At 36.6% G+C, this 18053-nt stretch overlaps 1 protein-coding gene across 11 annotated transcripts in view; it reads right to left on the bottom strand.

The window, feature by feature from the left end:
- Window positions 1–18053, bottom strand: part of SDCCAG8 (SHH signaling and ciliogenesis regulator SDCCAG8) — a 155702-nt gene that overhangs the window by 67242 nt on the left and 70407 nt on the right. For 9 of the 11 annotated variants that reach the window (XR_012158166.2, XM_073338251.2, XM_073338253.2 and 6 more), the window contains one exon: window positions 990–1117. The exons of the other annotated variants lie outside the window; for them this stretch is intronic. Coding sequence is in view for 8 of the 9 variants with exons in the window: in XM_073338251.2 (XP_073194352.1) it covers window positions 990–1117 (128 nt within the window). In the remaining variant the exon portion in view is untranslated. The remainder of the gene's footprint in view (window positions 1–989; window positions 1118–18053) is intronic. 11 annotated transcript variants of the gene reach the window in all.

Here is an 18053-nt window from a genome sequence, read left to right as displayed (position 1 = left end):
GATGTTACAGATTTCCACCCATCCTAGCATTCCATAGGGTCTAAGAGCTATAATTTGAGCCTTTGTTAACAATGTAATTGGTTAAATATTAAATGTGGAGTTATCCTTATTTTGCCTAATGCCATTCATAAACATGGAGCATTATAATGGTAAAACGTTTTGACTGTAAACAAATGAAACTGCATATTCTGAAAGTCCCTTTCAGATTAAAGGTAAAAAGCTAGAGGTCAGCTAAGCCAATGTGATGAAGGATGTCCGCTTCCAGCCAAGCTGTCAGCTATGGTCAATGCCTTGTATTAGTAAATTTAAACTACAGGAGTGATAACTTGAAGAATGCAAAGGATTAAACATCCTTGTTCTAGACTGGGGGAAAAACATACCAATGCTAAAAATGTTTGAGGCTGCAAAGATTAAATAAAGGAACATATCAATTTGGAGCCAGTGAATTACATCCAGCTGCGACAGTGAATTAAGAACCGATTAATGGTTAAAGCTTTTCTCCAGTTTGGATGCTGAAGCAAACTCATTAAGCTTTTAGAGTAGCTATAATGTGTGTACTGTGGGAACTGTTCAATGCTATTCAGGAGACTTTAACTGTAAGCTCAGAGCATTTCCCGCAGAGCTTCTGATGCTATTTTCTTTATATAACATGTGTGCCTGAAAATCCAGCCAAAAACAAGCCCTTTGTTTTTCTACTTTGTTGTGGTCTCTCTCAGCTTTACGTTTCTTGAATACAGGTAAATAAACTCATAATCCAGATGGTGCAACAGATGTGAGAGCAGCACTCTGAAATCAACAGACAGTGGGCAATACTTTCCATTTTCTCTTTTAAACGCTAACTAATATGTAATTCGGAATCTCCGGTGTAGTTAGCATCTGCTCCCTTCGGCCAGCCAAAGGTTACAGGTGTTCCTGATGTCATTTCACAGTAAGGCATGGGCCTGGCTTGTGAATAAGTGCCCAGGCTCTAATCTTTTTCTACCACCTACCAGTTTTATCATGCTGGGCCTCCATTTGCTGCATCTTCTGTGTCAGCTCCTGCTCTCTTTGCTCCGCCTGAAGGGCTCGGGTCTTTGCTTCATTGCTAAGACTGTGCTGAATACTTTCTTTCTCCAGTCTATAAAAACAGAAATACAAAATATATACTACTCTACAGATGAGTCAAATGCCAAAATGGATAGTTCAACTGATAATTTAAAAAATTTGGTCTAGCTTTACACAACAAACATCTTCCCCACATGCACACTTGAAGTTGAACATGTCAGCCTCTCTCTTTCAATGACAAACACACCCTAGTGGCTAGCAGAAAACGGACAAAAGCATGACCTACTTTCTGAGTGAAAAAGGATTCCTTTTCCAGAGAATAATCCATGTATTCTTGGATTATACTTTATAATATTAAATGAATCCTCTACTATAAGAAAGCCTCCCTTAAGATCCAATTTGCCTTGTGCAGTTTATCTGTTCTCTCTTGTAACTGTTTATATTTCATCTAGTAATAAAGTTGAGGGGCCTGATCCTGAGATGAACTAAACTTCCAGTGAAATTAATGGGTGTTGAGTCAATGGCAACAGTTCCCACAGTGCTCACATTACAGCTATTCTAAAAGCTTAATGAGTTTGCTTAACCATCCAAATAGGAGAAAAGCTTCCACCATTCATTTAAGATAACAGAAGATGAAGGTAGAGCCCTGTGGGTTTCAAAGACGCAAAATATTGTAACATGAAATAAAACAAAAAACAACATGTAAAACAAAATAGAACAAAAAAATTTACCCTGCAGCAGCAGCTCCTGTCCTTTGGGCCTGGGCCTGGACCCTGCGACCTGGCACACAGGGTCACAGTTCCACTCAGGTTTGCCTCATAACCGATGGGAGGGGGAAATTTGAGTTGAGACCTGGTGTCCAGAGCAGGGAGACCTGGGGTCCAGAGCAGGGAGCTGGATCCAGCCCCTTGGCACAGAAGCTGCTGCTGTGGGACAGGATAGTTCTGCAGCCCCTCCCACAGAAGACAGACAGACAGACAGACAGACACACACACACACAGAGCCTGGGGGCCTGCACACATGTACACACACCCCCTACGGACAGGACCTGACTACTCCATCCTGGGGTCAGGACCTGAGTGCTCCCACCTATCCAGGCCTCCCACACACACACTCCAAGAACAGGACCTGACCCAGCACTCCTCAGGGCTCACTCACACACATATTCCCAGGGTAGGACCCAACCCCTCCTTGTGGAGACAGGACCTGGCACACTCCCCCCCCCCCCAAGGCCTCCCACTTAAACCCCCAGAGGCAGGACTCAACCCACCTGCCCCTGAGCAGCCCATCTCCCTAGGGGCAGGGCTCAATCCCTCCCACAATACAATAAAATACATAAAAAAATTATAAAAAATAAAGGCATCCAATACCTCACAGGAAACAGTTAACATATCACAGGGGACTGATCCTGCACGTGTAAACATTTAGGGCTTATACAGTAAGGCTGTACGCAGGTGACTAATTGCCAGTCCCACTACTAAGGTCTGAAGACACAAGTTTGCTAGCAATTTACTTGACTAAATATACAAGATGTGGCAATCACTACAGAGTCAAAATAAATGTCAAGTAACTACATACCATGCAAACCTTTTCTTTGACACACATGCTGCAAAGACAGCACTGGTAACAAGGAAGGGAAAGATATGCATATATTAGATAATGGCCTGTGCTGCAAAGGGGTTTAGTTCTGCTATGAACCACTGCAAGGATTGGATCTAGAGTGAACCTAACCCAGAATTTGAGTATGCTCATGTATATGGGGGTCGATCCTAGGTTTAAAAAAAAAAAAATTCTACAGTTCTGCTGTAACTACTTTAATTGGCTTAAGAATACCTTGAAAGTACAATTTAAGAAATTATTTTATTATTCTCAGTGATATTACTCATTGCATCGGGCTACAAAATAAGGTGACAGTTCTGGGAATGGGTCACACAAGGATAGTGCCACACCTCATTTGGCTGCTGCACTTAACCTTTGGCTTTGTGCCTAAAAACCCATCTGAGATATTACAATATCTCAGCATGACATACACAATGTTACATCTCCTTGCTTACATTTATGCCAAAGCAATATAAATGGTGGGTGGGTTACATTACACTCTAATTCCTGGACCCAATGTTGCAATTTGACCTCAGACAAAACTCTCTTTGAAGGCAGTCGGAGCTTCGCCTGAGGTAGGATGGGACCTGATGTGACACAAAGACGACATGTTGGCCGATGGAAAAAAGAAGAAAAAAAAGAAAAAGAAAGGAAAGTTTGAAGAAAAACATGTTTTGTCATGGAAACATTACAGAATAAAATGTGCCTCATCATATCATTCACAATCCTTGTTTTCTTTAAATCATATTAAACTAGATTGTGCCTCATCTTGGGCCAGGCACAGACACAGTATCAGTTCTCATGTTTCTGGCATGGATCAAGGAAGGCCAACGCTGACAGTAGCATGAAACTTGTGAAGAGCGTACACATGCCTCTTCAACATAATGGCGAGCAGGAGTGGGTAAGGACACTCAGGCTTGTGGTCCTCCATTACCCCTGGAAGGATTGTGCCTCTCTTTCATGCACAATGGGTAAAATTTTCAAAAGCGCTTAGGTTACTTAGGGCAGGTCTACACTACAGCCAGGATCAACGCTCTGAGATCGATCCACTGGCGGTCGATTTAGTGGGTCCAGTAAAGACCTGCCAAATCGACTGCAGATCGCTCTCTAGTCAACCGCTATACTTTACCCCCGATGAGAAGAGTAAGGTAAGTTGACAGGAGATGTTCTCCCGTGGACCCCCCGCGGTGTAGATCTCGCGGTAACTCGATCTAAGGTACATCGACTCCAGCTACGTTACTCATGTAGCTGGAGTTGCATAGCATAGGTCGACTTACTGCCGTAGTGTAGACATAGCCTCAGGCTCCTACGTCCCATTTTCTAAAGTGACACAGGCACTTAAGAAATCTACTTCCCATTGATTTTCAAGAACACTTAAGTTCCTAACTGCCTAGTCACTTTTGAAAATTACACCAAATATCTCTATGAGCAGCTGCCAGTACACAGACCCATCTTGTCCATTGTACTTTACATCACTTCAGTAGTACAATCTTAGTAAGGACTTGAATTTAAAAGACATTTCTGAACTGTCTTGTCATCCGTAACCAAAATAACATTAAGAGCAACGAGCCTAAGGAAAAAAACTGAAAATCAAAGAGCATCCTTTGTCTTGCTCACACACAATAGGAGAAAAATTAAAGGCTGAGCCTAATGCTAGTAAAAAATGAAATCTCATTGCATTTATTTATTTTAATCTTGATGGACAAGCCTTAAAATAATCAAGAAACTCTACTACATTTATCAATGTCTGACACCGAAATTAGACCTAAAGCCATTGTAATGTAATAAAGGATCAAAATTAGAAAGTCCTCTGAAGGGTAAAATAAAGATTTTTTTAATAACAAAAAACAGCCTTTTTCTTCTTTAATAATACACCACCTACCTCTTACACAATGCTTTTTATCTATAGATCCCAAATCACTTTGCAAAGGAGACAAGAATCAGTATCCCCATTTTACAGATGGGGAAACTTAGGTATAGAGACATGAAACAAATCTTAACTACTCTTTTCAAATCAGAAATATTTTCTGTTTATGCATTTCAGCATTTCCTGGGAATTGGACTGTTACCAGAGGAGGGGAGAGATTTAAGGAACTGTGGTCAGATCATGTACGTGTTCTATGCTTTTACCACAATAATTACCAGGAACACTAGTTTTGTTTTTGATTTTTTAAAATCAGATTTTGTTTCAAACAAAAGTATATATTTAAATTTGACTACTCATAGGAACGAAGACTTGCACGATGAGCTTTTCAGTTCTCACAGTCACCAAAATGTGTACCACATGGGGCATGAGGAAACAGAAAACCTTTGACATGAAGGATTCTCAAATATTTTCAGAATGTGGCTCACATTTTAATGCAGATTGTCTGATGGGCCTTTTATCTTCCCAATGAAAGTCCCATAGACCACTTTTCCTCCCATTCACAATAATATAGACAACTCCCTGGCAATTATTGCATTTGGTTACACAGAAGCAAATATATTCACAAGGTATTTTAATGCATTTTAGCAGCTGGAAATAGGGAGGAAGAACAGCATACAACCAGCTAGTTTTCTGTGAACCACCAGCATGTGCTCCACACACCACAGTTTGGGAATTTTTGTTCTAAAGCCAGATAATGGTATGAACATAGCCCAGCCATATGGGTAGCAAACAAATTGTGATTAGGAGATTGCAATCCATATTCATAATTTGAAAAAGTTTGTATTTGCTGGTCTAACTGTATAATGTTCCTGCAGTCACTCTGTACACAGAATTCCCACTGTACTCAAGGGGAATTCTGCACAAAACTAACAGCAGCATCAAATCATTTCAAAGCACTAGAAATTAAATATTAAGAAAAAAATCCTGTATTGGATGTAGTCTATGAGCTAACAGGCCTTGTTTGTCTCAAAACATGTATTATTCCACATACAGAATAATTAAATATGGGACAAACCTAAACACCTTTCACTTCAAAGGCAAAGCACACTTCTTTGACCATGCCTTTTTTAACGTGAACACATAGCAGCATGTACATTAAAAAACAAAACAAAATAAAAATCCCTAAACAGAATCCTACAAAAAGAAGACCCTTTGCTACACACAATATTCTCTCCCCGGGGAGAAGAGGAGAGAGATGCTAATCACATAACTTAATCCACTACCTGAAGGCACTCAACTACTACGTTGATGAGGGCAGTAGAAGGAGCTATATAAAAAAGTTTGACAGAATTTCCTACAAGTTCTCTGGTCCATCCTTCACTAATCCATTTTCAGATTACAGCTATGTTGCAAGTAGAAGGGCAAGCATGCAGCTTCTTCACAACTTCTTCTGATACTAAAGCCTTGGGAATTAGGGTTTCAAAAATTAAAAGGAAATTACCATGCATGAGGAAGGCATTCACCCAAGGCACGGGACTTAATTTGTTTCCTCTGTTAATCTAAAAACCCTAAAATCACTTTCAAATCTGTCATCCCATTCCATTCTGCTTAATACCATTCAGTTATTTTTAATGATGACCACATCGATCCACAGTTACCACACAGTGTTAGCTTAGATCCCTCAGTATTTCTCTGTTTAGAATAGAAAATATCTGTGCAATGCCAGATACCACTGTGTTGTAACTAGGTAAAACTAAATTTCAGTGATGACCACTATACTTATACAAAGTAGGAAATGTTTAGCATAAAATACAGGTATTACATCTATTTTTTAAATTAACAGAACTCTAGAAGGGGAAAAAAGACCAACGCATGTGTATGGGTACTAGAACTGTATAAAATTACCAACTCATAAAAGCCATTACCACCAGATCATTATTTCAAACCTCATCGGGTTCTGAAAGATTGCCCTTCATGGCAGTTACATCCTGAGTTGCTCTCTTTCTCTGTCAGTTGCTGGGAGCAAATTGGCCATGGACTCTCTACAGTTGGTTGCAAGGTGTTCTCAGAGGGCACGTGCTTCTGGAACTGTCTCCAGCCAGCAGACTGTGTTTGATGAACTTCCAGACAGTTTAAGATTTACTTATTTGGTCAAATGTTTCACTGACCTGCAGATATATATGGATTAATTTATGAGGTGCTTTTCAGCAATTGTGTCATTGATAGAGTGCAAATGGCTCTAATCCAGAGCATTTATGCTTAGAGGTTATTTTATAAAATTATTCTGTTTATTGATGTATAGCAAACAGGTGTTTTAGTAAGGGGGTACTGACATAGCTTTCTATAACAATAAATACCTGATTCTGAGCTCACACCAATGAGAATCAGGAGTAATTCCAGTGAAGTCAATGAAGTTACACTCATCTAAAACTGGTGTGGGATTACATTCAGGACCTAAATAAGGTATTCCAGTTGCTGCTCTATTTTAAATGTGTTTCAGACTCATTTAAAAAGTTCAAATACAGTGTAAAAATTGCCTTTAGAATGATATAAAATGGAACAAAATTTCTTAACTACAAGTATTAAAGTGTCTTTCTCCCAAGATGACAGTACTTCTCAGAAACCTTACAAAGCCAAGAAAACCTTATTCAGAGCAATCCGAGTTAAATTTTAACGAATTTCCAAATTTAGGCAACTGATTATCCGCAAGCAACCTGACATATTATCCTACAATCACTTTCTCACATTAAAGCAAACAATACAACCATTACTAAAAAAGCGTAGGACAGTACGGTGTGCTTAGTACATTAGAATTCAGCTAGTGTCAGCATTTTTATAATAAAATCCTATATTTTATAATAAAATAAAATTTTGGGGGAGTTTCAACTTGGCTTTTATAATTCAGCCAAAGCTGAAAGTTCATACATAATTTCACAGCTCACTGACAAACTTTATTTCACAGACTCTTATATTTATGCAATATAGACCTAACTAAAGATACACTATTAGCCAAAATTATTGTACCAAAATTAAAACTAAGCTTATGGCTTTAAAATATTTTTTGTATTTGTCCAAATGTAAATCATTTAATGGGAAGTTAGATAATTTGAAGGTTTGGTAAAATGGAACACAATCCTATAATGTCCAGGTCACCTTTTAAAATCCAGCTTGAGTCATTTGTGGAAAGAAGATATTATACTACAACAGCTGTGGTATTAAATGAGTTTGAGGTCTTACTAACTTCCTACTACAGTGGTTTTCAACCTGTGGTTTGCAGATCCCTGGGGGTCCACAGACTATGTGTAACAGCTTCAGCAAAAGTTTGTTGTTACCATAGGCAGTGGTTTTCAACTTGTGGTCTGCAGACTATGTCTAAGATTTCCAAAGAGGTCCACAACTCTATTCGAAATTTTGTTAGGAGTCCGCAAATGAAAAAAAAGTTGAAAGTTGCTGTCCTAATAGATAGTTGTACACATTACAACAATTGAACAGTTAGCATCAACTGGAAACTTTAGTAATGTTCTCAGAGAGTTGAAGTATTCTATGGACATAGAACCTGAATCATCCTTTCATCCATACAGGAGCTCCCTAAAGGTCAGGTTTTAGGCACATCAAATGGGCAGTGAGAAGAAGCCTTAACCTATGCGACTTGGGCAGTACCAGTCCTGTCTATAGATTTCAGTCAACAGAGTTTTTTGAAGTACTAGATTCACTTATAAAATAAAAACTGAAACAACCCCTCCGTAATTAAATGTAAAAGCTTTTATCTGTAAACAGTTCGTCCATAATATGATCTCTCTCTCTCTTTTGGCATTTCCTTCCCAAAATTTTAATATTGAAAATTGGCTGCCATGCATAGAACATTACTACTTTTTATTTGGATTTTTAATACATCAATGCACAATTATTTAAATATTATTCAATTAATTGCTCTCTTTTTGAGTGGTTTATAATAATCAGTATTTACAGTAGGTCATCGAATACTTTTATAGGGGCAAAATTCTGGTAAAAATGTAGTTGGTAGCATGCCTTGCAATACAATTTAATTTTAGACTTCATCTTTCATATACATTTCCCAACATACAATAATGGACAACGCTGTAAAATGGCGCAGGAAGAGGCCAGGAGAGCACGTAGAACACTGTATTAGGAGTGGTGTACAGAGTTGATAAACTTGCTGGTATTGGAACTAACCAACAGCATACTGGTGACAGACCGTTTGGAACAAGTGGGTTATATGAAGTATTAAAATATAGACCCAATAATTGTTGCATGCCTTCTATTTTGAAGGGATTTTCCCCCATCCCGCAACTTGTCTTTATTTTTTTAAATACATATATGCACGAAAACACATTCTATTGTAAGGCAATTATGAGCAAGCAAGTCAAAGACTTTTACAAAATGATTAAATGCTGAAGTGTTTGATTACTACAGAACCCATTTACTGCATGTGCACTCCAGTACTATCTACATAACAATCTCCTTCTACAACATTAAAACAAGTTTTGAGAGGCTTTTTCTTGACATGTGATGGTTTGTGAGGTTGGTGCTGGTGCTTTTTCTGACTTCTCACTGATGTTACTTTGGGACAGACCTTAGGTGAATAACTTCTGGCTGCGGTTATTCAAAGGCCGGATCCAGCAAGATGCCAATTGTTCTCAACTACCATTAAAGTCAAGAGGAACAGAACGGGCTCAGCACCTCACAAGATCAAATCCATGAGCAGAAATGGAGTGGCGTGACAGGACAAAGTAATAAGGATAATACTATCATTTGAGGGAGGAGAATATTTTATTTTTCTGGGCTGGGATAAGTCAAAATCCTTCTCTTGTCCTGAAATAAGTTAGCAAATAAAACAGCAAACCGGCATTAAAGATGTCACCAAAAACAATAAAAGTGGAGAAGTGCAAGGATTTTTCATCCCAACAGTAGATGAATGATCTGTTATGTGTTGCAAGACTTAGGCACGCTGCCACCCCAGTGTGACGAGTTAAGAATGGAAATCTAGCCCCATAGTTCTATATTTTCTTGCTCTGGTTAGTTTGTGGCACAACCTTAACATTATTCTGTAATAATAACTTTTGTGTGCAGTAAATATTACAAATAATGGACAGGCAATATCTAGGTCAAGCATTTTTTTTTTAAAAAATCAGATTTCAAATATCTATACTTTATCCTGTGAAGACCAAGGTATAACGTATTTCAATAGCAACTTTCAAACTAAACTCACAAATTAGTACCATTATGCTAAGTGCTAGATATCCCACTGTGCAGTTTTGCTTTGTGAATTTTTACCTTCTTCCATGCACACTTTTAGCCACTGATTGCACAGCCTTTCAGTGTTTTCTGCCTTTTCCTTTAAATAAACTGGCTCTGGCTCCTTCCATCTGGTTCCCCTTCCGTCAGCAACCCTGCACCTGTTCACACCTCCTCTCCTGTTGGATTCCACTGAACATTTCCTCCTCTGCCAGGGCTATTCTGGCACTCGCAACCTTTCTGTCATTCAATCCATCTGTCAGAAGTGAACTTTGTTTACTGCAAGCTTCTGCTTTCTTCTTCAAGAAGCAAAGCCCCTCAAGGTCATTGTCAAATGAACTGTCGGTATGGATTTAAATCTACTTCTCCTAACCAGCAGAATAAGAAGCTCTGTACAGTAATGTATTTGTGAAAATTACTTTTGGGTATAGGAAGACAATAATGTGGAGGTAAAATATGAGACTATTTTAACAATTATGTTCAGTCCAATAACTAATATGTCTTTCTTTATACGTCTATTTTTTTAACCCACAAAAATTGGTACAATGCTTTAAATATTTTCTAGTTATACAAAAGACAAAATAGTAAAGGCTTAATAAATAGAAGATTTACAATTAAACCAAAATACCAAATTCTATCTTAAAAGATAATCTGTGCTGTAGAGCATAAAAATGTGAGGCAAAAGTATTTACTAAAACTGAGTTAGGGAGAAGGGAACAACAGGATAAGAAAGTTCAAAATCAAATTATTTTCAATATCCACATCAATTGTTATTATTACTTTAAACGTATAGTACCATTGTTTCCTTGAAAATAATTGTTCTTTTAAGGTCTTATGTAGAGATGTTAAAATACAGCACTTTTAAAAATAATTGTTTGTTAAACTGAACCCTGAAAACAATTTTCTCACTTTCTATCCTTGTGCAATATGCATATCCATCTCTCTATCACAATACTGTCTGTACATAAAATTAGAATAAATTAAAAAAAAATTGGGGTCAGGACAGAGATAATCATCATACTGTCCATAGGATCTATTATGTGTAGCGATTAATGCACTCATCCCTCGTTTCATAAATAGATTCTGATAACCACATACTACTGAATTATTAACTAGTCTCTTAGATTGTTTCATTCTTCTGGAATACAAAATATCCTTCAATTTCACAACATGTAATTCAGGTGTCCTTTAAGAAACAGAAAATTCACTCAACAAAAAGAAAAACTGTGCCAAAAAAAGTTTTTAAAAGCATTTTAGCACATGTAATTATAATGAACCAAATATTTTATTCAGCATACTATAGAAAAAAAAATCGAGTGTTAAACTTTCATGGATAAATTCAGGATCTATGTAAGCAAATACAACCTCATTAGCTGAAATGGAGTTACATCTAGTTACATTAGGTCTGAATTTGACTCAAAGCTTAAAAACAGTGTCTTATAGTATTATGACAAATTAATACTAAACATAGGTTTCAGAGTAGCAGCCGTGTTAGTCTGTGTCCACAAAAAGAAAAGGAGTACTTGTGGCACCTTAGAGACTAACAAATTTATTTGAGCTCAAATAAATTTGTTAGTCTCTAAGGTGCCACAAGTACTCCTTTTCTTTTTACTAAACATAGTTAGCTGAATAGTATCAATTTAATATCATACATTTTCTGTTGGGGACTACTCTGTTCTCTGTGATCTAACTATTCCTCTTCCATCTTATTTCTGGGGGTCCTTATTTTCTTCTCTGGAGTGTTACATGGAGGGGAACAAAAATCTTAGCAATTTGTAGAAAGAGACCTGAGGGGCAAGAGGAGCACACAGCAACATCCCACCTAATTGCATAGCCACTTTTATTTCTTCCCACTCCTATTTTGTGATTCAAGCTCTGCAGAACAATTCACATGGCCAGCCAGGGGAAGAAGTCAGAACTCCTCCTCCTAATTTCTGCAAAAATGCTCTTAGAATTTCAGAATGCCAGAAGCAGAGTGACAACCAATAGCAGCATGCTGGTTTAATTCATCAAGTTCTTGCTCCTAGCTCACCTCAGTTACACTGGCTCTAACTGACTGAGGCGAGGATGTGGTAGACCAATGAGATAGCCAAAGCTGTAGACATTTCCAGGTAATTCTTCCCCACTGTGGAAGCATTTTACGTAAGAGACAACATGTAGGATGATGTTCCTAAATGTCAAACTTTACAAAACTATGTGCCCAGTCCTGCACCCATTCAAGTGAATGAGTTTTGTCACAGACTTCAGTGAGTGGCAAACCCTTTGGGTCCATGATGAAGCCCTTATTACATAATGACTTCAGAATTGGATCCTTACAAAGGAGAGAAAAAGAAATATTGCTACTGACCAGAAAGAAAATAACTGGTTGTATTTTAAAAAGCACAGTGCAGCTTTCAAAATGGTTAAAATTAGCATTAGAAAAATGAAACCTTCATAGAGAAAACACAATTGCAACTTCCTTAAAACAGTCTTTCAGATGTTCTAGAGAAAACAAGTGCTGTGTCTCTAACACAAATCAGAATCAGTTAATTTCAAAATTAGTATAAAATCTAGCAGGCTTGGATACATTCTTCTGAAATATTGTTTTTTAAATTAAAAAAAATCATATTATTCCATTCCCAATAGTTATACAAAAATTGATTGAATTAATTCAAAGTAAATGTATACTGATATTAATCTATAAACTTCCTTAACAGATTAGCTCTCAGTGATAAATATTTCTTTTTAAAAAGACATTTGAAAAAAATACTACTTTTAATTTTCTTGTAATCAGTGGATAATCTCATCTGTATTATTTCTGAATTACACTGCTTGCTCAGAAGTGCTGCAAGTATTGTTACCTGTTACCATTGTAAATGCATTCTATGTGCAGAAACAATTTGGTTACTTTAACAGACTGATTCGCTGTATAAAAGACGAAATCATTAGTAAAATTCTCTTCTGACCAGTGGCAGTTTAAACACTATAAAGTAAATTTTCACTGTAATTAAAATGGGAATCCGAAAACGTATCACTGCCTTTCTTTTGAGAAACTTGTATGGTAGAGCAACAAATCAAAATAAATAACAATCAGCAAGGTTTTTAAAAACGATTTTTTTTTAAATGAAGAGAAAAGGAAAATACGTGATATTATAAAGCTTTTCTGTTCCCTAATTAACTGACATCATGGTGGATTCCTTGCTCACCCCACGCTTATATTGACTTTATTTTTGTTTTCTCTTATAGCTTTGTTAATAACATTTGAATACTCACAATATATACCTTAAAAATATTTGTACATGATTAAATGTAAGGGTATTTAAATAATCATGTATTATCTTGACTGCTTATTAAATAAACTGGTAATGCAATTTCTAAAAGGCACTGCCAGAAGAAGACACAGCTGATTTATTTCAAATCATGCAATATCAGTCTTTATAAAGCAGCATATGGTCTTATGATGGCAGGTAAAATATTTTACCTTCCATAATAACTCAGAGCAGTTAATTTATCTACATACTATATAATGCGATAAACAACTTCAGCTGCACTAGAAAAATCTGTAGGCAAGGGAGAGATCTAGCTCCCCCCCCCTCCGTTTTATTGATTTTTTTCTGCCTATACATTCATATAACTGCTAACAGAGGTTATTCATTCTTCCACCCCCTTCCACAATTACCTTAAAGCAAGACCTTCTTTTCAGTTGTAGAAATATTTGCAGTTTCTACAGCTGCAGGACAAAGAACTGAGAAATTTTCATAGAGTTGCTCGGGGAAAAAAAAAAAAAAAAAAAAAAAGGCTTTGCAAATTTCTGTTACAAGTAAGCAGAGTGAATGACAACTTTCAAATCTACCACAATCATTTACTAATGTGCTGCTATATCAGATAAGTCTAATTTTTTTTGACAGCACCAAATTAGATTTATTGCAGAAACTGCTGCATAAATAGCATATGGCTATGTTATACCACCTATTTCAAATCCCTGTAATGTTTCCTCCACTCCCCACTCAAAATGAATAATTGAGCCAAGCTATAAACCTATTGTAAAAGAGAGATATACAAGTTCAAATACAGATGTAGATTTCTTTGTTAAAAGATGAGCTCAGCATCCACAACCCAACTGTATATCTGAATTATTTTTTATTTTAATATCATGATCAACTAGTTAATAATACTATATAATAAGTCAGTCAGTTCTTTTTCATTATACTTGGGTTATTTTGTCTTCCGTGTTACAATTCTGTTTCTTACTCCTGTGAGTAGTTCTACTGATGCTAGTGGTACTACTTACTTGAGTAAAATTTACTCATGTGATTGAAGGTTACAGGATTAGGACCTCAATTCAGTTCCCATAGGCTATCACTTATGAGGAAGGAAATGGCTCCTCCTGAACAAAATCAAACATCATAAATATCATAAAATATTTAATTCAACTGAAGAACCCAATCCTGAAAGGTGTTGAATGCCAACCACTCATTAACATCAATGGAAGTAGGGGGTCTGCCAGCAGGATCACTCTCTAGATAAATATACAGATATACAAACATTAATGTATTCATTATGTATATTAATGAAATATGGAACACAAACTTATGATTGTGTGTGACATTCCTGATAGTATATTTTTATTTTTGCAAGGATTAGGCCACACAAAATTTCTTGGTAGCAAAGATTCAAAATACAATGTTGTCACAAAATTAGCTCAGCAATGAGTTGATACATTCCTTTTATTGTAGGATGATCAGATAAACTCTTTATTTAACAAAAGTTTGTGTACTTTCTGCAGTAAAAAGACATTGCAAGGTCTTATCTCAGACCAATGGGCACACCACTGTAAACATCATGGAGCTCTGTAGCTACCCTGCAGCTTCCCTCTCTGTGGTCAGTCTTCCCAGCTGCCCTATCTGTTACTGTCTGATTAGTTCTGCTAAGGAGCCCCTCCCCTGCCAGCTTTCAGTGCCATCTGTTCTACACAAGATGGCTGCTGCCCAGCAACCTAACACTGCCCTCCTACCTGGCACCCAGCTACCATCCTTACCCCAAAGTGCTAACACAGGTTCTCACTGCTGGCAGAGTTAGGATTTCATTACTACTACTTTGACAAGTGCAGGGTTGTTTGTAATTTCTCTTTTATCCTGATTTTGATTGTACAACCACCTCCCACTGATTCAGTTTGCTTCAGTTTTGTTGCTCACAGATTTTACTCTCCACATTAATCTCCCTCTGGCATGTTACTGCATCTGTTCCCTTTTTTATTATTAATTTTCAAATTCCCACCATTTTTGACAAAAAGGAGGTAATCTACACTCTGCTTCTGCCCATTTCATTTTCTTTAATTTGGAAGATAAGTATGAAAGCATGCCAAAGAAGTTAATTCTCCGTTAACAGTTTATTTTCTGGCATCCTAATGCCTTTTATTTGAAAAACAGATAGAAATAAATGTTGACTGAATCACAACACCATAGTCACAACTATCCCTAAATTTAATGAAAATTAAACATATGAAACAGAATTTTAAAAGTTTATTAGTTATATGAGTTGTTTCATGTTATTACTACTTCCTACACTATTTTTTAATAGATAAAGCTATTCATACAAAACAAACAGCGTATAAAATGTTTACAATTAAGCTTTGGTTTTTTTGCTATTTTTTCCATAGATTGGTGTTTTTGCTATATTCATTAGTCTAGAAAACAAGTAGTTTAGAAAAATGAGACACTGTCCACTGCTACTAATTAACACTAAATACCATTAATACTAAAAATGAAATCTCATTAGAATTCCTCCTCTGTCATCAATAGGAGACTGCTTCTGATGTGCTAAAATTGCTGAATAAAAGGCAACGCACTAAATAATTCTGCTGATAACTAACAGATATTACTTTGAAAACAACACAGCTGATACTAGCTTTTGTATAGCTTTAATAAAGGATAGTGAGTAGCAGCATTAGACTTCTGCTGTAAATAGAGAAGTCACATTATATTTTATAATATAAAGAATAATATAGCCTAAATATAGATTATAAACAGGCTATAATTCTAGCAAGGAATTCTGGTGACATCCTAAGCAATGACAGCAAAACTCTAGCAATTTAATAATGTCACAAGAACCCGGAGGTAGAATGGTAGGTTTAATTTATGTACTTTATTTATTATACATGGATTGCAATTAATGCCAATGGAGCTGTTGAAAACTCGCTAGAGGCTACTAGAAGCATTGATGTACTGTAGCTATTTGAAGCCACAAAGGCCATAGCACTGCTGAAACCAACTGTATGCCCTAAAAGACATTTTCTTCAAATGTGTTACTTTCTGAAGATATTTTGTCAACAAATATTTTGGTGATATTTCAATCATATTATGTACATTTTCCCTCAGAAAAGTACAGAGAGACGGCAAACAGCCACAGTCATCATGTGGTATAAACTTCTACAAATATGTGATCTTTAAAGAGCAACTCAGACATTCAAATTAGCCTGGGAGGTCACACATTATTGGACTTAAAAGCATGGGTGACATATATTATTCAAGTAATGTTTTCCTCATTTACAAAGTTGACATCCAACACTACCTGCAATGACTGCAAAAAAAGGAGTAAATATGAGTCTCTGCTTTAATTCTCTCTCCCAGCAAAATTTGAGATGACATGAGTCTATTCTGATACTATCATAAGCATTTCTGATTGGCATTATTTGAGAGGAGATACAATGAACCAACAAAGTGAATGAAATATTAGACTTAAAAACAAAAGAGAATTAAGCCCAATATCTTCTTTACTTCACTTCCTTGAATTTATGTAGCTTCTCTTGGATAGGGATATAGGAACCACTTCTTAAGAGACAAAACTGGAACTGAAGCACAAATATTAACTTTTAGTTGTTTTGTGTAATGAGAGAGATTTCATACTCATCTTTCAGTTACACAAGAAGAGTGAAAGAATTATTTCAATAAATTAAATGACATTTTAAAATCAGATCATTTTGATTATCATATTGCATCTCCTATTTAATCCCCACCACTATAGTACCAATATGATTTTGGTAATAATTCTCTCACAGACTAAACAGGCCTGAATGCTTCATGCCTTTTGAAAGCTGCAAATCAAGCATTCAGATGGCATGGTGCATGTAGCAGGGTCCAATCCTGACCTATTAAAAAGTTAATGAGAGTTTTGCCATTAATTTCACTGAGGCAACATTAGGCCCATGTTTTCTTCCTACAGCAGTTCTCACATGAAAACTCAGATTGGAATTCAACAGGTGAGATATTGGAACTTAATTACTATTTCATAACCATACAGGGCTTCAAACAAATTTGTTAAAGTCATATTATGGTGAAGCTACAAATGCAGGGAGAAGGGGACCAATGTTGTATGCAAGATTATGATGGTTATTGTTCAAGGTCATCAATAATGCCATATTTTTTCTGTCATTTCCAAATACAGAAGTTGGAATTATGAACTGGATTCAAGGAACAAAAATATGTACATTAACTAAACATCAAGGATTTCTAAGAAAGCTGTACTCCCAACATAAGTAAACACACATTCCAGTGATCCAGAAGCAAAGTGATATGCAAGAGACAAATAAATACATTAAGAATTACTATTTTAACAGGTATGTTTCTTTAACTGATAAGCAGTTTAATTGGTCTGTATCAAACCAGTGTTTAGAAAGTGGATTTTTGGGGACAGGAGGAGGTGAGTGAGAAGTTTCCCCTGCAAAAAATAGCTTGTGGATAATTTCTTTTTTCCCCCTTCAGGCCTGGATTGCATGTTCTCATTTAATCCAATTGATCTATAATATTTACTTTCTAGTTTTCCAATATTTAAATTAAGCATTTTATATTGATTGTATTCTTCTTTTCATTCAAAATACTTAGACTGATGTTCTTTAGTACTTCACTAATCTTCTGTTTAGTAATGTGCTCTTTTAGCAACAAAGTAGAAGATAGCAGAAGACTACTAGGCCGACTTAATTCTTTGGATTCCTCTAGCTTCTGCCAGAAGAAACAGGGCTATGGACGCATGGTAGCAGAAAGACTACTCACAGTGGGAACAAGCTACCCACACTTCCAGTTCTACTTGGAGGCATAGAGCTGGCTAGCTAGTTTAGTCCAGAAAGTAGGTGGTGTGACAGGGTCAGGCCAGATGGCTACAGGAGAGTGATAGAAGGCAGATATATTAGCCCCAGGTTAAGTAGATCCCTTTCCCTTGGGTAAGGTAACAGGGGCAGTTCTAGAACAATCAGAAACTTGCTGAAACGAATTAAGGTAGACAGGGTAATTAGGACACCTGATTTAAAAAAGGA

This window comes from Lepidochelys kempii, chromosome 3 (assembly GCF_965140285.1).
Source record: "Lepidochelys kempii isolate rLepKem1 chromosome 3, rLepKem1.hap1, whole genome shotgun sequence".
In the NCBI taxonomy this organism is placed as follows: Eukaryota; Metazoa; Chordata; order Testudines; family Cheloniidae; genus Lepidochelys; species Lepidochelys kempii.
The sequence above is the reverse complement of the archived record's forward strand: the minus strand, read 5'-3'. Positions and strand labels throughout refer to the sequence as shown.